Genomic DNA, 23,260 nt, shown 5'->3' on the forward strand with positions numbered 1-23,260 from the left:
CGAATCAAGAATGTAGTATTAAGAATATATTCAGAATAATGTATAATTATATTCGTCGATTTATACTATGTTTTTATAAGATAATTATATTCGTAATGTATAATTATATTCGTCGATTTATACTATATTTTTATAAGAAAATCCGAGTAGAGTGTAACGTGCACAATAAGAAATAATTTCTTTCTAATGATATTTTTGTAATCACTACCTACATTTTTGTAATTATTACCTCGTTAGCTACAAAATGGCAAAATCTTCTTACTGCAAAATAATTCCTAAAATATTACTCCAAAACTTAGGTCCATATTATTTTCATTATTTTGATTTTAAAAGCAATAAAGCATAGTGCGCTTTTATATAACATGACAAGATAATAATTCAATTCAATGTCGACAATTAATTAAAGATGCGCTTAGTCTTCGCATCGTAACCTTTGCAAGGCGATTGCCTGGGAAACTTTGTATTGAATCGCATTCCATTGCGACTAGTTTGTCGTTTTCCACCGGTGCACTCGAGACTTTTCAATTATGTATTGCATTGGAGATGAATGTCTTGTTAATGAGCCGTTCCTCGTATATTGTATAAAGAAAGTTTGATGCAAACAATACGTGAGATTTTATTTGCAAAGCGTGCATATATAATACAAAATTTTTAAATTATTGTAAAAGTAAAATTAAATTATTTAGAAAAGATAGATTAATAACTTCATAAAATTATTTTATATAAAAGTTTTGCTATTGATTTATAAAAAAATATGGAAAAATATTGAAAATTCTTTTGTTATTTTTTATTTCATTTTATTTTTAAACAAAATAAAGATGTAATAACTCTGCAATGAGCAAATTTGTTATATTATAGATTTATATTATAGAAATTTATAAAGCTGAATCATTTTCGAATTGCTAAAAGTTGATTCAAATTTATTCATTAAAATTTTGCATAATAAAGTCTGCATTCATATCATAAATTTCAATTTATTACTGCATTCTTTGCAAATTCTTTGTAAATAACATAATTAACGTATCGTATACTTATCACGTATACTTATCACCGGAAGCATTTTTTTAAATACATTCGTAAAAAAAAGAACAGTAATTGTTGGATATCGGCTGGCTAGTCGACGCGATGTAGAATGGAGGTGGCTCTCTCCGAGAGTCACATCCCCGTCGTCGAAAGGTTCCTTTTACGTGGCCGACTATAAAGTTGTTCTGGTAACCGCGCGCCCGTCTCAGAAACACTCCACCCTCGAAGGAATCGACCAGCTTTCTCGTCATGAAATTGCATGTAAGTACAATCTTGTTACGTTTTTTCCTAAATTCGAAAGTCTTCGCGTCGTATCGAAAAACAGAAAAACAATGTAAAATATACGTGTTCTCTTCAAGGATCACGTTTTCTTTCAACGAGATGATGTAGATGAGATGGAGTCGCGTGCGCTTAATTATATTGAATATGCGAGTTATATACGAGAAGTAAATTGTCACGATTGGATCGTATTAACACTTCTGTTTTTTTCGATATATTTAAAACGATTAAAACGTATGTTTATGCGCATGTAAATCCTATACATATCTGTGTGTACTTTGTGAAAATTATCTTGCGTCGAAAACGAAAAAAGGTGAGAACGTTCCGAAACAAAACATTGCATTTAATTAAATACAATGTGATTTTTTTGAATATTAATTGAATGATGATTTTGATTTACACACCTTCTTACTTTATCTCCTCTTTTGCATTTTTCGCGTATTTTCTATTTTATTCTGTCGGCTTATAATCCTTATTTTTAATAAATACTAATAATTTCATAGCATTATGAATTTTTCTTTGCAGAATAAAATTATATTCAAATTTCTTTAATAATATTGTACTATTAAAACGAAATTTCTCAATAATAAAATTCTTTAATTTTTTATTGAAATGTCATTTTATTCATTTCACTCATTCATCATTTTTGTATCGAGAACGAAAATTAGAGAGCGAAAATGAAATATATTCTTTTAAAATTTCATTTGTACAACGCAACATAAAAATAGAAAATCATTGGTTTAATTAAAGGTTTTACATTGAAAGGAAACAAGCGTATAAGGAAATGACGAATATCGTTCACTTAATTACATCGTCTGGTGTTGCAAGGCGACGATTCGAAATGCCGCTTAATTGCTGCAGTCAAGAATACATTTCGCGAGCCAATTATCAATTGGAGCAATATCTGCTCGGCGGATACGAGCAATAAAAATTTCGAAATCTTATTGCAAGCTCAAGCAAAATTCCAACATGAAAAGTAATTCGTTTTATTTGCTTCATTTTTCTATATAATTTCAGATATTTGCCTCTTTATTATTCGTTTCTAAGAATTATATATCTTTTTGTATAATTCTTTTTTATTAACATTATTATACATTTAAAAATGACTTATTTTTCTACGAGTTTCTTACTTAAACGAGAAAACTCGCAGACCTCAATAACCAGCATGCATATCACGATTCGTGCCTCGCGAAATATCGTTCGAAGGTTCCGCGTTCCGTGAAATAAAACTCGCGCGTAGCATTCATTACACGTATAATTCTAGAATGGTATTTCCCGTTTGGCAGTACCGGTTGTACGCGAAAATATTTCCAAGTGAATTTAATTTAATAGGAACTGGTTTCCTAAATAATTATGTCATCTTCCCTGGGCGATTTTACGTATATATAAAACATATCTCACTTTCTGTGAACCATTACATTCGATCTTTCACGTTGTCTTACAACTCACACTTTTTTTCCATCTGTTTTTCTGTCTTGCGATTGCGTACGTTAAACGTGCTCGCCTTTTCCCGCGACTACCGGCTAATTAAAGATTCATGCACTCGCTGACTTTCGCTTCCAGCTTCCCGTTTGCTCGCTACACTTCCATATAGGCAATATAGTACACGTCGCCAGATAGGTAGACTTAGTGCTACACGTTAGATAATGATCGTTGATTTATCTGATTATGAAATCAGCGAGCACGCTTATTATCGAGAGCAATGTAGATGTTTGAATTGTACATTCATTTGCTTTATTGTGGTTGAATTAATATAATAACGAGAAAAATGATCATCGAATATAATATTATTGCTATTAATACAACTATAGAAATTGTTAAGTTTTAATTCATGAATGTGATTTTATTTATTTTTTTGTCTAATTAATTATTTTCTTCTTTATGTGCACAATATTTAAACTATTATATCACTTATGGCAATAATTTTTTTTTGTCTTGCATAAATTGTGATGACAATATTTTGTTATATTATAATAAAATGTATACTAAATTAGTATTAAAATCAATGTTATAGATTTTATTATGGATGGCACTTCCTATGTGCCTGGCTGAATTCACAATCCAGGGGCCTAGTGACGGGCATCGACGGGCTCAGGGTCTTAAGTTCAGTGAGGAGAAAGGAATTGAATACACAGATGCAAGCGGTAAGCGCAGATAAACGATCTCTAAACGACGAACGAGAAGCGGAAAATATACGGAAAAATTTATACCTGTCTTTGTATTTTAACGGATTTCGAAAATTCGTGAATTTTGATGATTCTTAATCCGAAACAAAAGTTTATTATTATTTATTATTTTTTCATTTTTTAAATTATTTATCTCATTTGAAGACATCCTAATAATAACTTCGAAATTATACTGTAATTATACTGTAATTAAAAATCTTATTTAATTTTCAAAAAGAGCATATTCTTTTCAATAAATATTTACGAGATATATAAATATATAGATTTAGAATTCCTTTATGTTCATGTGTGTTTTCTATACAATGTTTTTGCGTGTTTTCGATTTTAGAAGGAGGAGGTCCTGGAGACTTCACTATTCAAGGGGCGACCGACGGTAACAGCAATTTTCAGATTCAAGGTGCTACGGATGGGCATTCGAACTTTGAAATTCAAGGACCCACGGACGGTGGAGCGGCTACCTATATACAACCTTCTTCAATACAAGGGGCGACCGATGGACACAGCCAGTCTCTAATTCAAGGACCTTACGATGCTAATCAAGCTAACGCTAAGGCGCTCCAATACAACGATCCTAGTGGTATAGTAATAGCTTTACCATGTTATCTCATATATGCGTAACAAAATTAATCTGACATAAATATGTATCGAAAGGTTACAGAGTAAACTGGAGATCATACGATCGTCAATCACGTCCGCAAGCGCAGGAGGAATCGTATGTAACGCAAGCCGCTGCACCAATTCAACATCGACAACGAGCACATCGGCCACAATCGCCACCGCAGCCGCAACCGCAACCGCAGCCGCAGCCGCAAGCGGAGGTCGCTCCACACTACAGACCTTATTCCAATGCACCACAACAAATTCAGCAACTGCTGCAGTTCCAACAGCAGATTCCATACATCAACGTAATTCCGGAACCATACAGGTACCAAGCAATGATGATATTTAATTATCTATTTATATTCATATTTTTAATCAATAAATACTGAATCTATTTTTAATAATATTCAATTAATTAAGTATCACGTATATTTTCTATTTTTATAAAGATATCTGTAAGATATATGCGCAAATATAAGAGGCAAACCGAGATCGACATAATTCCAATCATCGATCGATTTATAGATTCGACGAGGCAGCCGCGGTACGGGCTCAGTCCGAGCAAGTCCGAGAACATCTCCGGCAATTAGCCCAGGAAGCTGCGGCTAAACCCGCACCTCCACCGGAACCAGCGCCCACATATGCACCGGAGCGACGAAAGTCTCCGCGCCCTCAAACAAGAAGCAAACGTCAAACGCATCCTCAACAACAGCAGCAGTACAACAGGATATCCCAGCCGCCGGCGGAACCGCAGCCGCAATATTCGACCAATCTGCCACCTCATCTACAGGAATTACTTAAGTACCAGGCACAGATACCGTACAATATCATCGCCAATCAGATCACGTACCGTCCGGATAAACCATATGTGCCGCATCCTGTGGATCCGCCACAGCAACCGCAACAGCAACCGCAGGTACAACAAGCGCAGTATCAAGGTCAGGGTGGCGCCTATCAGACTCAGGGTGGCGCTTATCAGACTCAGGGTGGCGCTTATCAAACTCAGGCTAGTTCATACACGCAGGCTCAGATACCCGCGTATAATCCGGGCCAACAATATCAGCAGGCCGGATATAATCAACCACAGCCTGGCGTACGACCCGTTACCGAGAATCAGTACTGATTCATCGGCTGCATACGGTGATTATTTTGTTTTTATTGGAGAGAAGTGGAAACTCAATTCTAGTAGGAGACCGAATTGTAATTTGTAATGCAAACTATATATCTGAAGTTTATAATTATTTATAATTATTGGCAGAAGAGATTTTTTAAATCAATTTTGAAGTAGAGCAAAAAATTATTTTTATTTCGGAAATGCATTTGTTAGTTTGAAAAGAATTATAAAGAAAAAGTTATGCAACAAATGATTGAATGGGAACTAATATTTTTTATTTATTCTAAAAAATTTTTTTCTTAATCTTGCTAGAATAAAGGCGTAAAATCGTAAAGGAGAAATGATTTATTTAATGAAATAATTGTTATAATAATAGATATCTATGCTTGACACATGCGATTATTAATGTAAAGAATCTTAGTTATTATCGTTCAAGTTTGATACTACATAAAATAAATAAATGTTCATTGTTTTTTTTATTTTTTTACGTTTACTGAAATATGAGATTTTGAGAGAAATATTAAGATTATTATATCTTTATTCAACTCATAAAAAATAATGTGCGAAAGCGTTCTATTGCGGCCTTTAATATTCCATGAACCTGTACTTAAGAAAGTATATTCTTACCGTATGCGATCGGAAATCTCGACATATCGAGGCCGAGACATAGCATGTTCAAGAATGAATCTTTTTTTCGTGATTCTTGTAAAACGAAAGGAAAGTGCAATGGCAAAGCTAATCGTTGCACATGAATGCATCAATGTACTGATACAAATTCTGATACATGTATAAGTATGTACGTGTGAAATACAGATATATTATAAGAGATTATACATGTTTTTTTCATGTTTTTGAATAAAATATTTACGGATATACTTTTTTCCCAAAATACTTTCTTCGATTTTCAACTCACCAATTTATTAAAATTATCAATTGGAGAAATTTATTCATTAATAAATTGAAGATTATTATTTTTAAAGATATTAAATCTCAGATCGTATTAATTTAAATATGATTACATTTAATTTAAAATATAAATTTTTCTCCATTTATTTTAATATATTCAATATTAAATAGTATAAAATCTCCATTTAATAAATTTTAAATAGTAAAAATCAATACACACACATTGAATTCAAGAAATTATTTAGCCTATCCCATGATTTTACATAGTCATGTAATTTTCCAATCATTAACAATCAGCTGAATTTAAATGAATCGAATTTATTACGCGTTCGATCAAGAATAGCTTTGCTAAATATAGCGGAAAACTTAAGAAATTGCAACGAATATTGAAAGTATATTGGAATGCAGAATTCTTTACGCAATCGTGTGGCATATATGCTTGCATATATACATATATGCTCGATAAAATCACGATAGCTAATAATCACGAACGAAGCCGTTTTCACTACACAAGATCACACTCATTTATTAATTATTACGTGACATTTTTGCGAAATGTTAAATATAGTATCCTTTAATGATCTTGATCTTTCACAAAATAGCAAGGCTTGATATATTCCGAGAAATTTCCAGCAGAAAGTCTATGATGACAGATATATGTTAATTTTATTATTGAAATATTAATGATATTTCTCTCTCTTTGTTTTGCATTAATTTAAATATTTGCAGTGGCTATATATTATTCTTTCTCTTTTTTTCTTTCTTAGTATCTTCATCAAAATTTATATAGCGTGCTGCTGTGTTATCCTACATATATTTCGATGGTGCTCGATTTATAACTTGTGGAATACGGAAGCAATGTGCTTTTCTTGTATCAAGATCGTTACGTGACTAGATACGATGTATATATATATATATGTACCCGCATTATCCTTTCCTATGAAGTCGATATCTATTAACATGCACCTCCACATTTATCGAACACGCGAAATGCCACGTTTCTATCGCGAGTCCACGAACAACCGATAGACTCGCGATAAGTCTTCAAGTATAACTTGAAGTAGTATTAATAGTTTTCGAAAAAAATAACGTTCTGAGTATTTTATTACACGCAGAAAAGTATATATTACGACGCACGAATATCATAATTGTGTTCTCCGGAAACTAAAACATGGTAGTCGTTAAGAGAAAGATGATTATTATTGTTCATTAATTGGAAAGAAGCAAAAAATCGTGGATTAAATATCCTGGAAAACAGCTAAATATATCGAATGCTGAAGAGTAAAACTTTCAAACTTTCTTTAGACATAACATCGTTAATGACATGATTATATCGGTGAAATTTAGATATAAGAATCTCATTAAATAAAAAAAGTGGTACTGATATACAACTATATATGGCATGTAACTATAACTATAGAGAGACGAACAACTTTCACGTGATTCGAAAATAATAGTTGACGCAACATCTATCGAGATAGGCAGCGAATTTGTAAAATTTGATGTTTGGTAGTACAGTTGTAAGGAAAACGTAGAGAAAAGTGACACGGTCGAACCACTTTCACGTAATGCTATCGCCGTAATCAATGCATAGTAATATGTGCAGAATTACATAAATATCTAGAATATTAAATTTCATACGAAGAAAAAGGATTTGCACTATGTGTGTGCTTGTTATTTGCGAGATATATTTTTCATTTGATGTGTAATAGAAGTCGAAAATCTGAGATTGCTTTTATCTCAAAATTTTTCATTAAATCAATTATTTATTTTCTTTTTTTTATTACTAACTTTGCCATGTCCTCCTGATTTTTCTTTTAAATATCTCTCAAATTATTGTTTTATTATAATATTCACACTTTATTTTTCGGATTTTTTAATTTAATTGTAAACTAAAGTTGGAGCGAGAGAAAATTTTTATCCTATGATTCTTCGTCGAGAAATAGATATAGCGCGCTCTCCCATGCTCCAACTTTTCTGCTGCCACCTCACCGTCCGGTCACTTCCTGGCTCGCCGCAACGTTAGTATAGCACCGGGGCGCGTTGGTTCGTTGCATCTGGTTACGTGACGGCAGGCGGGGGACCTGTACGCAGAAAAAATCGCTCGAAAGCCGACCAGCCGTGAAAGCTGGTGGTGGACGCGACGACGCGGCTCGGCCCATATAGAAGTGCGTCGCGACGCGGACGTCAGTTTTGTCTTGCTGCCCTCCGGATATCGTTCAGCATCATGAGATTCCTCGTAAGTCCCTCTTGCACACTCGTTATCCTAAAGCTTTGCGGAATTTTGCGGTACGATACGCGGGGAGAAAGTGCGATTAAAATCGTTCCGTGAAATGTCAGTGCGAGTGCTCTCTTTTTGCTTTTAAATCTCGATCATCGTGATTTTATTATATATACGTAATTGAGGAAGAAATAAAAGATCGATAACGGTTATTTATCGCGGAGTAAAAAATCTCGCGCTATGAGTATTTATCTCTGAATAGAAAAATTTGATAGAATTTGTACGTTTTTTCTTTTTCTTGTAAAAATGCTAACATATATTAAATCATTGTAGATATAAAAGTAATAGTTGTAACGTGAAGTACATTAAATTCTTTTCATTTAATATTTCAAAATGTAATTTTTCTTCACAATCTCCTTAATTCAAGAGAATTACTTTCTTGAATTGATTGTGAATTGATATTATTTTTATTTAGAAAAAATCGGAATATTAAACTTCACTTATTGTCTGAAATCACGTACATAAAAATTATTCACGTAAATTTAAAAATTTTATTATAAGATTGATAGTCTTTATTTCTCATTTAATATCAAAGAGAATATTTAATTTATCATTACATGGAATCTTATGATTATATCGACCTAGTCACTTTGTCACGCTTGAAAAACTCTACATTTGCATTTCTTTATGATCATTTCTTTATGATGAATTAAATTTAACTGATTTACATATGTAGCGATCCAAGCTAAACTTAGTATCACTTAAAACACGATTCATATCTCGCGATATAAAACATGACATCAATGCATTAATAATCGATATTAAATATCAATAAATATAAAAAATTTTACTTGCATTGCAAATCAAGATATATTTCAGCTTTCTAAGATTACTTTGTAATACTTATCTTATTTTATATATAGAAGTATGAATAAAAAATCACGTACACTTTCTCTTCCGATTTTGAGAAATTTATGTAAAAAAATGCATTTCTTCGTATTAAAAGATAGAAACATTATTGTTGTATGATTAAATAGTATGATTTTTAATAGATTTTTCTATCATTTTTTAGTTTTTGATCCTCGTCATAACGCCGGCGCTAGGAACAAAATTCCATAGTAAGTAATTTTGTAAACTTTCTCAAGAATATTCTTTTTTTTGTGTTTCAGAAATATCTTTTATTTTATCGAATTATTAAATAACGTAACAATTTATAACAATAGTGTACAGAAAAAATTTTATTTTCAGGCCATATCCGGGAACGGAGACAAAATCATGCACAACCTAATTATCTAGGTTACAATCAAGCGCCGGCGGCGATCAAGCAAATATTAGCGGCCCAGCAGGCTCGCGATCCGATCGTACATCTTCCTCCGCAGCCGATACCGAATCTGGGACCTTCCCAACCCATCCAGCCTCAATATATAAAACAAACTGACCTGACTCAGTATCGGCCGAAAGTACAGATCGGCCAACAACCTCAGCAGCCGACTTACAAGCAGATTCCCGTACAACCGGCCAAGTACAATCCACCGCCTTCAGCTCAACAGCAATACAATCCTCAACCAGCCCCCATTCAACAGCAATACAATCCTCAACCAGCCCCCGTTCAACAACAATACAATCCTCAATATCGCACTAATTATGCACCGCAGCCAAAGCCGCAACAGCAAGTCGCCGAGCCTAATTATCAATACTCCAGGAATCTACCACCGGAACTTCAGCAGCTTGTGCAGATTCAGCAGAACTTACCTAACTCGATTCCGAAGGGACAACAGCACGGATAATCGATTATCTCAGATAAGGTATCAAAGCAACGATATCAATTGATATCGTTACACTTCCATAAAATCACATCATTTCTTCATTTCATTCATAATCAACGTTCAATTCACAATCAATATTCGTAATCAGACAGAAAGGCGAGGATACATACTTTGCAGTTTGTTATTTGCCTTCGTAAATATTTTTTATAAATGTATGTGTTAAATTGAGAGAGATAGATTAAATATAAATTTATCAGTTTTTTAAATCTTTCTAGGAAAATAGAGAGAGACAATTATCTCTGTAAAGAAATTATTACTTCGTATCCTATTCATCTCTATTAACGATTTCTTGAATGGTCATGTTTTTTCATTCCACATCATTTTATTTGCATTGATATTTTCATAAATCGATTTATATAAATTAGAATATACATTATGTGAAAAACATTGTAGAGAAAAAAATCTGCACAAAAATAAATATCACTCGATTTTCTCGACTTAAACATTACATAACGAATCGTTTTATTATTCTTCGAAATTGCTCTTTAAAACTTGAACTACATCGTTTATGTCAAATTAGGGACGCGCGCTTGTCGCTTAATTATGCACCCTTTTATCATCCTCTGCGGATCTATCGGCTCGAACTTTCGAGGCAACCATCGCATTTGTTGAAACCGAATCTTTTCCAATGAATGAATAAATCTGTCGACAACATATTTCTATCGACAAATGCAGTTAAGGCACACTCTCGTACTCATAACGCGCGGCATAGCTCGGCCGAAAAATCCGAGGGTATCATCGCACCGATGGTTCCGCACAAGGGGCGTATCTGCACGTCACCACTCCGGCAGGACAGGAGAGAGATCACCCCCTTGTGCGTCACCCCCTTCTCGCCGCCGTGACGGCCCGCACGACGAGCGAATGCAAGTCTTCACTTCGCGCACCCCAGAGAGGAGCACACGCACCGCAGTCACACCATCCCGCCCTGGCCCCCCTCTCGCCGATTCTTACCTACGTGCATGCCGTGAATGCGTATCCCCTCGCCGACAAACAGGGAAGAGGATTAGCGAGTCCATTAAAGTCGCGGACTCTATTATCCGGAGGGCACAGCCACGGTGACATCAACCGCTCATCATTGGCGTAGACCATTTGCGAATCGAACATTCGTTGATTTGTCTCGTAGAGAGAATCTACCCTTATAGAGAGAGGAAAATTTTAGTTAGTTTAGACTCTGTTCATTTAATTCAGAATATTTTTATCTTGTCTATTGTGTATTGTAAAGAGAGAAAGGGAGAGAAAACATGTGATTATTTGAACATTTATATCATGATTATATAATCTATTTGAATAATAGGCTTAATATAAGTTTATAATCTCTATCTTTTTATAACATTTTAATTTATTTATCGATATTCAATCGAATTTGATAGTAAGAGTATAATGGATTAGAATTGTGTGCTGAAAACGTCGATGAAATCGTTAAAGGAGATTGTTGGAAAACGCGTGATTGTTGGAAAAGTTCTATTGTCGAAAAAAATCGACGCCACTGAAGAGGGGGGGAGGGTGGGTCATAGAGGCAAATTACAAAGGGAGGATTACCGGCAGCTGGGCTACCAGGCAACCATCTCTTTTCTCGAGCTCCCGCTCGCGAGCAAGCGGGCCATCCACGTCGTTCGAGAGCTCTTTGTCCTTCGACGCATTGGTAACATAATTATCGGAGTTATAGCAAGCCAAAACCCAAGCCGCATCCAAAAAGGGGTGATGAGCGGTTAGCGCTGCAACACCACGTGTACGCGCGCGCACGTGGAATGCGTCTAAACATTGACGATTCATCAGCGAAGCTGCACGATCGAGTTTAACAATCTGAGGGATATTCTTCAAATGTCTACTTTTCATGTAATTTACGTTGTAAGTTTAGTTTTATAATACAGTAATATATACTTTTTATATCTCTTAGCTCATACATTTATTAGTAATGGTTTATCTTTTTATTTTACTGTAGTTAACAGTAAAAGTAAAAGGATAATGTCATGCATTTATTTTACATATGCTCTTATTTTCTTAACGTAATTTTACAAATCATTAACTTTATTACATAATACATTATATATAATATAATATCGTATATTATATTATTATATTATATTATATTATATAAAATTATTATATGTATAATATAACATCGTATCCTGATAGAATATGTATGTATGAATAAAATAAATCTCAATATTAAAAGAATATGAATATGTATATATGAATATTATATGTATATAAAGTGAAATATATTCAAAAAGCGAGGATCTTCGCTTTGTTTCCTCCAGAGAAATTCTCTGGTGTTTAATATTCAAAAGCACAAAAACGTCGGTGAGTTGTGTAGAAAAAAAGTGTTATACGATATGCTTTAATAGAACCAGCTTGCGAAATGTGGTCGAGATTAAATGCAATGCCTAGCAATTCATTCTGTAGATAGATTGACTAGAGCGTAATTTTCTTCGCATGCCTTTTGTGCAGCTAATTACAAGACTAATAAGGTGTAGATACGTATCCTGATTCGCAAAAATGTTTTACCACGTGTTTTACCTGTAGATTTTGCAATCGCGCCATTGGGTGTCACGTTTCTTTCATCGAGATAACATGTGGAAAAAGAGAGAGGAGATTGACTTTCATGACCAGAAATATTTTAGTTAAGTAATTTCGATTATGCAATGCGAAGTCTATGATACGTCGAAAGTTCCTCATACTTTTAATTATTTATGATTTCTTCGATCAATTTGAATTGATGTTTCTTTATTGACATAAAATTAAGACTTTAAATAAGCAGATAAATATGAAGAATTTTTTGCGAGATGACCATTTAAAATTTGAATATTATTTAATTTAAAGAAATTTCAATAAAATTTTCACATTTGACAATTTTTCAAATATCTAGCAGCATTAAAACATATGATTGCCTTATAATTTAATATCTAAAAAGAGTATAAGAAAAATATTGACAACATCCTGTACATTCGACACGTTGCAAATTGCAGTAGGCAAAGAGCAATTAATATTATCTCGGTATATATTAGACACTTTATTGCAATTCGTTGAACCGCATATTTCCGCATGTTCGTATATAAATATTTTAATTATTCTTTCCCAAGAGAAAGATCAATATTTTCAAAAGATATACAGACTTTTTATAAGACATAAATATATATAATAGATATTTTTCTAAAATGACAATAAATATATAAAAATATAAAAAAAAGAGATAGTTGAAATGTATAAGTGCGATTTATATTTTAGATATTTATTACGGAATCATTTTATGCAATATTAAACAAAATTATCATTGCATCATATTTTTTAATATTTCTTGGTTTTCAAAGAGATTTAAAATCTCAACCCAATTTTAATAGTTTTCAACACTGATGTGGAATTTAATTGGAATTTATTATCAATTTTGCAAATAATACAAGAGATATAATTTTAAAAAAGTTTTATACAAATCGATTTGTTCCTCTCGAAATATCACGAACGGAGTAAACTTTCGTAACGGCTTGAAAGAATATAAGGAGCGTGTGAAACGGGTTGTGGTCTGCCGGAGTGATTCCAATAATTGCGCTTAATCCTTAGGGTGGCGGCACGCGGCCGACAATCGTAAACGTGTCCCCATCAACCCTCTCTCTTTCTCACTTCGCCTCTCTCGACCACTTTCTCCCGCTACTATCGGTTTACTCCAGATTCCCTTCAAAAGTGCGTTAGCGATGATTATGACGGGATTTATTTCAATAACAGAGACACGCCGCGTTTCTGTTTGTTATAACAGACGCACTCGTCCCACGAAATATTCTACGTGTCACCAGCAAACAGTCAAGGATACTGCCAGGCATGACAGATTTTCGTACCGTGTGTGCAAAATATGTAACTCATTCGTTTTTCTTTATGTAGAATATTTTTCATATTTAAAATTATAAAATATAAACGATTCTCATAGCTTCTCAATAATCTTTTCAGGATCGTATTTTTATTTATTAAGAGATAAATCCACGCACGGTTGACTCGACATTGATCTCAGCAACTTCATTGGGTTGAGCGATGTTGTCAGTCGAACAATGAATAGCGAAACGCTCGCGGGTACAGGAACGATGTGAGATTTTATTGGGCGACCCTGATCTTTAGCAAAGCTACTGACCCTGTTTCAAGCCCGTGATACCATTGTGAGGAGAAGCCAGACCGGAAAAATCCAACATGGCCGACTGATGGTAGCGGCCAATCGCTGCACTTCTCATGACAGCTGCGCATCCCTCAAGAACTCGCTCGCTCGATCATCCCTCTCTCCTCTAGCAGCCGAGACATAGTACGGTCGGGGCCCTAACTTTCTGATTTTTGCCTTACGAAGTCAGCCATTGTGAAAGGGGCCCGTTCGCCCGAGTATCGAGCTGATGTGTGTGAGTCTTCGTGTGGTCTTAAGTCGCGCCGTCCTCATCGTAGCTGGTCCCATAATTGTCTGTCGTACACACGTGCTTTTTAGCGTCTTAAACACACGCCGAACAGGGGGATAGTCCTTTGAACATCAATGTCGCAACACACAGGGAGAAAGAATATTTCTGAAAAGGCGTCACGGTGTCGTGTGACGTTTCTATCCCACGTTGCGAAATCAAAATGTGCATTATGAAGTTTTCCTTGTAAAATTATCAATTGTAAAACTATCTGTTTTCCTTGTAAAACTGTTAGTCTATTTTCATTATAAATCGTTCTTAGAAATATTTAAAAACGATAAAAAACTTATTAAAAAACTTATAAGAAAAGCTGAATCAAATAAAAGCATTTTGCATCTTTTTTACAAAAATTGTGAAAAGAAGGTTTAATGCTTATTCATTTCTTATATTCATTCATTTCTTTCGGAAGAAAAGATTAGATTATAAAAGACTTGTTAAAAATCTGCACAGAAAATATCACATAATAATAAATAATATTGAACTTTTTGTGAGTCACAATCCGAATAAATAACTTTTTAAATCCTCTTTAAAATATTTCGAAGTTTTCAAAAACTTTTTTGTCTTCGATATTTTTTTCCAAAAAGCAACAATCATAAATATCGTGAGAAATAAACTACCAATAACTCTTACAATGGCATACTTTGAATCCTTTTTTTTTTGTTACTTTGACGGATTTATCCTAAAGGGAGAAAATAGTACTAAATATCCTCCTGTTATTTTTTCTTTTTAAGTGAATACCATCTGTTTGCTTTAGTTTTTAATTGTATGTAAGATCTTAAGGACTTCGTCACACAAAAATTTTTAATTAATGCAAAAAAACTTGCATTTAACTATTTTAAACATCGTATCAAGTGAAGCTCTATTCATCCGATTTCCATATATATTTCAAAGCAACTTTAACAAACGTCAATGCAATGCAATATTAATCAACGTTAAATGTAAAAATCTCGAATTCTTCTTAAATTAAGATATTTTCTATTTTTAATCTTTTTATTTTTATTCTTCTACTCTTAATCTTTGTATTTAAGGATTATTTATCTTTGCTTTTAAAGATTATATCCAATTAGATCTTTATTGATTAAGAAGAATATACATCAGAGTATTTTAAGTTTTAATGTAAATTTTATCGATTTAACTATATGAAAAATTGTATAAAGTTAAATATAAAGCAAAAATAAAATTATAAGTATAAAAAAATAAAATGTTTGAATATTTAAAAACTTAAAATTAACATTTTAATTCTTCTCATCTTTGGTTTTTTTCAATTGATCGAGATTCTCTGTTATTCTATATTATATTTAACTTCTCCTAGATCTTAATTATATCATTTATATATTTTATTATTTTGCTTTGACAGTTACTTCCTTAAAGCAAGTAAGGTAATCACAGTAGAAGTTCGTGATTAACATACTGGATATTAAAAATGTCACACTGTGTAATATACTGATACAACCTGTTTATGAAGAAGGATTTCTACTTTTTATATCGGTTTGAGTTATGTAAGTTATATAAGAATCAAAGACTAGAATGTTTAGTTACATGTACAGAGAAAAATCTGCAATATGTGGACAAAATAAATGAATAAAGAATAAATTATTTAAAATAATTAATCGTCTTTGATTTAAACGTAGTCTTAATATATAAAAATATATTAAAAATTAATTATAATTTAGTTTTTGTTTTCTGTTTATATATAATCCCAAGAGATTTGAATGGTCTAATAAAAGAAACTCCAGGTAGTTGGGATATCTCGTTTGCTCTATATTCTATTGTGTCTGTACGTCTATATTCTATTGTGAATTTTTAACGGAATCTTATCCACGGAATCTTTAAAACTAGCAATTTACGTACATAACAGCTTTCTAATAATAATGTATCCGATATATTAATTGCATAATAATATTTTTAGATATGTATTTTATCTACCTTTATTTTTTTCTCTCGATATATATGTGTGCTTTTTGCGGAATAAAATTGACATAGCAGAAATATTTCGCGCACAGAGATTTCTACCGTTCCTTTTACTGAATCGCGTTGAACTATGAAGGAAGCCGACAGCTGGAAATGTTCCCGCGGCTCTAGCACGGCTTTTCGCAAGTCGGCTCTCCCGCAATTCAGGGTCGCTAGCTGCTTGAATTTAGCGCATCCGTCGTAAGAGCAAGCACCCCGAATTACGCTTCTCGCTCGGTGAAACGAATATTTGCACGTGCCGAGCGTCTCCTCGCGTCAGGAATTTAATAAAGAGCGAAGCCGCGCCGAAAGATATGAGAGGTGGGCCCGAATGCGTCGCGTCGCGTTGCGTCGCGTTGCGTTGCGTGCGTGCATCCGTATTTTAAGCGTGCCACTAGGAAACGATGATGACGACAACAATCTCACCCCGTCGATTCGCTTCTTCCCATTCCTCTCACGTGGGCCCACTTACTAGTCACCCTTCTTTTACCACCCCCGTCACTTCTCGGCGCAACAACCATCGCGCGCTCTCCTGTAAAATGCTATCCTACCCCCCCATTGTCGCTTCCCGCCGCCGATGCGTCCATTATGTCTACTTGGCTGATGGGAACAGATTATGTTGGTCGCTGTCATTGAGGGGCTCATCATCGTGCCTGACACTGATGCCTGCGGCACGATGGAGGGTAGAATGCCAGCTAGACGCATGCTTATTGTCCGAATAAATTATATCGGGGGCAAGCTCTCTACAACGAGGCGTGCTCGATTTGAACCGAGCTATTTCTGTTTTTTTTGTCGTTCCAGAGTGATACTGGTATGAAGCTGAAAAGGATTGATTTTAATTTGATAATGAATTAATACTTTTCTTTTTGCAAGGAATTTGAGAAAATTATATATAGTCTTAAAAAATTCAAGAAATTTAAAATATTTGGATTAATTTACTTTGTATAAAAGTAAGATCAATGTTGTGTCGTGCTATTTCCATTAGAAGAAAAACGCATTAAGTGTAATAATGTTACATGCGAAAATATAGATTTTAAGTTTACGATCAGATGCCTGTAAAGGGTATAATTATGCTGAGAACTTGGGGAAACATCTCCCACTATGGCGTAACACGAATCTGTCCGATATCACATGGTCGCTAATTGACTACAATAGCGGTCGTGTATGAAGCGCATTTTCTATTTTGTTACCTCAAAACAAAGCCAACAAAGGCGCATAAAGCAAAGCACGATCCACGAGAGGTCACTTGAACAGCATCGATGCGGTCTGCCCGGCCCTTTTTCTCTCTCCCTTTCTCTTTCTCTCATCGTCTCTAGTCTTCGAGGATCGGCGACGAAAGATCGAGATTGTAACATATAGTCGAGTGCCCTTTGTACGTATGAGCACCGGTCGCCGCCATGGGGCGCAATTACATCACCGCCCCATTGTGCCCCAATCGCGTTTTGTTACTGTTATTTATGGCGATATACTTTCAAGAGAGATCGCGGTGGAGGCGAGCAGTGGGAGATTGACGTTATTGTTTCCGGTATTGTTCGCCGGAATGAGCCGCGCGGCCCCGATTTTTGCGACGTGTTTCGGTCGAAGTGCAGCAAGGTGCTGTCTGATATTCCACTGGTGGGAACCACTTGCACATGCACATGCAATCATCCACTAATCAGTCACTAGTGGAATGTGCCAATAATCCTTCTAAAATTTTATGTAGAAATCATATTTCTCAGCTTATCAAATTATCTATACAAATTTTGCATATTCTAATTTGGATTTTTTCAATTTTGAAATTAGCTCTCTGATTTTTAAAAATGAAGAATTTATATCGAGAAAATCGAGATAATTTCGAGAAAATTTAAATTTAATTAATAAAAATTTAAAGTTTAATAATAAAAATGTAAACATTAGATCGAGATGTGATCTTACTATAAACAAAAACGCTTATTATTGACGCTTCATGTGATACATTTATATATTTATGTGTATGTTATATGCAGCTTTTGTTTTAACTAGAGAAATTCCTCAACACCGGGCTAGCCTTGCGACATTACAATGCCACAATTCTGTTGCCATTATTGTTATAGTCGTTGCCGTCGGAGTGGCTTGTCATGAGAAGTTCCGGAATTATTATTCATTCATCCGGAAACGTTACAGTGTTACTTACTGAAGAGCGTTGGCCTCCTCGACTATGAGAGCAGGCACCCCTTGAGAGGCACAGAGAGGGCGAGCGAGTTCTCCCTTTCTCTCTTGTCGGCAGACACTTTGTGCGGGAAATGGTAACATACGGCAAGCTTGAGGGCTTTATTAAATCGAGATGTTAATTGGGCGCCGTGATATCACTCTTCGTTTCTGTTGAGCGCTCATGCACCCCTCGTCATTCTCGAAATACTTAGCAATTTGTATAACTGCAGCGATCTCGCATTTTGCTAAAATAGTAAACTTAATATTATAAACTTGAAAAATTAATCATATTATTTATATTTAAGAAAAATTATTTTCACATTTTTAAAATTAATTTCATTATTAATTAAAATTTATACAAAATATTGTTACAAAATTTTAATTAATATATTTGCTCTTCACAATTTTTAATCAATTTAAAAAAAAAGAAATCTATCTTAAAAATTTCATTTTTACACATGTTTGTCTCATTCAGTTTATCAAGAAGCAATCAAAATAGGAACAAAAAATAATTAGAAAACTTGTCAGGCGAGCCTACTGCTCAAATGGAAACGTCGCAACCTGGTTTCGACCGTGTCGGAATCTTCAAAGAAAGCATTGTATGACAGCAAATTACTCAGGTAAACAGTTCTATTGGTGAAACTAACAGCTAGCTTGATAACTTGATATGTATCAGTGTACAACTCGTAGAACTTCTCAGGCTTTTTACAAATAAAAATATAAAGATCACGCCAGAAGAAAAAATAAATATTTTAAAAGAGAAAATAATTTTTTTACACGCTGCACATATTAAACATTTTCATATCTGTTATCATTCTATAGAGCGACATTAAATAGAAAATAAATTATATTAGAAATGGCAACTACTGAACAAGAAAAACTGAACAATTCTAATAAAATTACATACATTAAATAGAATTATATATTGTAATAAATTATATTAAATTATATTTACAAGAGTAGATTTTATGCTTTTACAAACTGTTAATATTTTCAAATGATTGAAAAATCTTTGTATACATTATTGAGCAAATAAGAGAATGAAATGTGTGTCGACATAAACATTTAGGGACGAGAAAATATTAGCGTTGGTAAGTGGCAACATTCGAGAGCTCGCTCATGTGAGTAACGAGAGTCATTCAAGCACGGTTAAAGCAAGCATCAATACATTCCCGCATCTCGCAACTTCGTGAGAATATTCCTTCGCACTTCTTAAGTACGAGCAAACAAATTGTATTCTGACTTTGTCATATTTCCGAATAATTTCTTTATGTAATTTACTTAAAAAATAATTAAAAGATAAAAAAATATAAGACATAAAGTTGAAATAATGTTCAAACTTAATGCAGATATCTTTTTAAATATTTTCTTAACATTTTAGTTCACAAAGAGCGAATCGAATTAAAATATGAAGGGATCGCGGTTTGTTTGGCGATACGAGACAATGCAACAAAGCCGAATCTCGGGAGAAATCAAATGTAGGATCATCTTCTAGGATCTAGAAATAACAGCGCTTGTACCTCTGACGGAAGCATGACGGCTGTTGACAAAGAGGTCGACGTGGACTTCACAGATCCCATCTATGGCGGCGACTCTATTTGGCTGACTGGTGATTACGTGTTGATCTACCAGAGAAAGAAATAAGTCTTAGAATGCACTAACAAGCGCCGGAGTTGGGCTTGCTTTGTGCCACGATTACCGACTCAATCACCGTGAAATACCCGCAAAATGCTATGCATTGTATTGATCCTGACGGCCAGGTAAATTCCGGATGTTTCTTCTGTAGGCTCTCTTCGCACAATGATCGAAAAGTATAGCCGTTTTCACCTTTTTTAGCTACTGTTGAACTTTTACATACAGATAATTATCTTGCATTGTTATCTTTCCGTACACAGAGAAAAATGTATTTAATATTAAAATATTATTTATTTTAAGTATATCATAAGTTTACCACAAGTATTGAATTTAATTGAATATATTCTAAATTTTAGTAAGTGCAGTATTTTAATCAAGAATATTAAATTAAAACAAAAATTTGGTTTGATACAACTTTACAATATTCTTGAAGAGAAAATAAATTCTTCTTTTGAGTACTTGATAATGAGATTTTCTAACACTTGTGATAAGTATATTTTAAGACTATTATCAAGAATATATTTTCTGTTAAAGAAAATTATTACTTAGAAAAAGAAAAATAAACTGAGTAATCGCTTTTCTTGGCAGTAGAATAATATTTTTCTCTGTGTACCTGCATACCTTTGAGCTTAAACTAATGATTACATAGATATATTTTGTGATAAAAATAATGTCAAAGAAAAAGAGATGATAAAGCTGTATAACATTTTATATATTTATATGTTTTAAAATTTTGTATTTACAAGTGCTTATGTTATGGATATATTTTCTTAACGGAATATTATAATATACTCTCGTATCTCAATTTTAAATACCTGCATAAGTTACGTTGCTTTTATATTTTTGTATACATATATATATTGTATATATATGCATACACATGCATTAAATGTTTCAGCAAAAAAAATTCATATAACTAATACAAGATCTTTTTATGATTTTCTTTTTCTCGCATAACTTTAAAATCTCGGTAAATATATAAATATTTTATGTATTGCTTCCGTATATTATGTCGATAAAATTTAAGTTTCTATCACAATTTTTTTATTTTTACATTAATTTTTCATACGTCTCATATTTATCATATTCGTATAATCATAGTTTTACATTCCTTTCTCTATCTTATTTATAATAAAGAATTTGATTAAAGGCATTAGTACGCATTGATGTGATATAGATTAAAATTTATCGTGTACAAATTTTTTTCTATATATAAAAATACAAAACAAGTGTCTTGTAATAAATGGATATATATTTCGTCAAATAAATAATAAATTATGTCTCATGTTTGGTAATTGCTTATATACATTCCTACATCAATTTTTGTAAATTTTAATGTACATCAATGCGCATTAATATATCCAAATCAAATTTACATTTCTATCATAAAAATTAAGGGCAAGTTTTTTAATAAAATTGTTGCAGAATGATTGCATCTGTCATATTTTGTGTAGAAAACGTATTATAATATAATTATTATACTTTTATATTTGCATATATTTGTATATATATTTCATATATATAATATACAAATTATAATAATATATAATTAAAATTACATTTATTATTGAATTTGATTATAAGTTGACGTGATATGTTTTCATCACAGTTTGCTTTTATTCAATTTGCTTTTATGTTGCATTTTGCAACATTTTTGTAATTAAAAAATTTAATTTATTGTAATTAAAGAATTTTTTTTAAATCTATTTTTTTTCTGAAAGATTATGATGTGTAATCTCAATTTTTTTAAATAAATTTGTATGTAAGATATAAATTAAGGATAAGAATTTCGTAGATCTGTTAATGACAAAATTCTGAGATCATTTGCAAATGAAATTTTAAAATTAAAATATCAAATAATATACTTAAAGTATTTAAAGATGAATGACATATTTTACATTATTAAAAAAAAAAAAAAATATATATATATATATATATATATATATATATATATACAAATATTTACATCTATCAAATTATATTATATTACATTTTTATTATATTAAATAATTATTTAGTAATAATAGTATATAGGATACCCCATTTATCTTCCGTCATCTTTCAAAGACAGATTCCTGGGATCATCTGAAGATGATTTTTCCTCAACGAAAATGTCGAGGTACTAATAATTTTCGAATTATAAGTGATTGGAAATAAGGGGTTTTTCGTAAACTAAGCTTTGTAGAAATAAAATATTAACAAAATCACATTCTTCGATTAATTTTAAATAGAGTTTATTTTAGTTGAGTTTTAATTTAAGACTTAATTGCAAAGATATATGATGACAAAAATCGGGAACATGCAAAAAATGATGGCCTTCATTGACATTTTCGCTGAGAAAAAATCCCAGGAATCTGTCTTTGAAAGATGACGGAAGATAACTGGGACATCCTGTATATTGATTTGTACATTTTCGTCATACAACAGACGTTATTTATTCATATAATTTGTATAAGTTTTAATAATATAATACATCACGTTAATTATTTTTTCATATGAGATTTAAATTAAAGTTGTTATTATTAATACAGTATTTGATACTGTATTAATGAAAAATGATTTGAATTGTCCTTATACAAAAATAAAAGAAATTTAAAAAGTATTTTCAATAAATAAAATTAAATTAATGTTAAGAGTAGAATTCAAAGATATTTTCATTAACCAATGTGTTATATTTACTATTAATATGATGTTAAATTTGGATAATGAAAATATCTTTGAATTCTACTCTTAACATTAATTTAATTTACTTTGAAAATACTTTTTAAATTTCTTTTATATATGTATATATATATATATATATATATATATATATATGCGTGTGTGTGTGTGTGTGTATTCTTTATATTCTATATAAAATTCTACTCTTATGAATGACAAAAAAAAACATAACAAATGAACGCTTTCTCTTCAGCTTCCACATTTAA

At 32.6% G+C, this 23,260-nt stretch overlaps 2 protein-coding genes across 2 annotated transcripts; both read left to right on the plus strand.

Annotated features, from left to right (window-relative positions):
- The first annotated feature begins 1,164 nt into the window (after window positions 1-1,164).
- LOC105248490 (ataxin-2 homolog) lies at window positions 1,165-5,456 on the plus strand. The gene is made up of 5 exons (XM_011253305.2): window positions 1,165-1,284; window positions 3,317-3,446; window positions 3,817-4,065; window positions 4,140-4,413; window positions 4,614-5,456. Exons 1-5 carry the CDS (start codon window positions 1,273-1,275, stop codon window positions 5,209-5,211), a joined length of 1,263 nt encoding a protein of 420 aa, XP_011251607.1. The 5' UTR covers window positions 1,165-1,272; the 3' UTR covers window positions 5,212-5,456.
- A 2,689-nt stretch (window positions 5,457-8,145) lies between these two features.
- Window positions 8,146-10,608, plus strand: LOC105248489 (activating signal cointegrator 1 complex subunit 2 homolog). The gene is made up of 3 exons (XM_011253304.3): window positions 8,146-8,347; window positions 9,402-9,447; window positions 9,578-10,608. The coding sequence occupies exons 1-3, from the start codon at window positions 8,336-8,338 to the stop codon at window positions 10,114-10,116; spliced, it is 597 nt and encodes a 198-aa protein (XP_011251606.2). The 5' UTR covers window positions 8,146-8,335; the 3' UTR covers window positions 10,117-10,608.
- The last annotated feature ends 12,652 nt before the right edge of the window (window positions 10,609-23,260 follow it).

This window comes from Camponotus floridanus, unplaced genomic scaffold (assembly GCF_003227725.1).
Source record: "Camponotus floridanus strain SB8 unplaced genomic scaffold, Cflo_v7.5 scaffold98, whole genome shotgun sequence".
Taxonomy (NCBI): Eukaryota; Metazoa; Arthropoda; class Insecta; order Hymenoptera; family Formicidae; genus Camponotus; species Camponotus floridanus.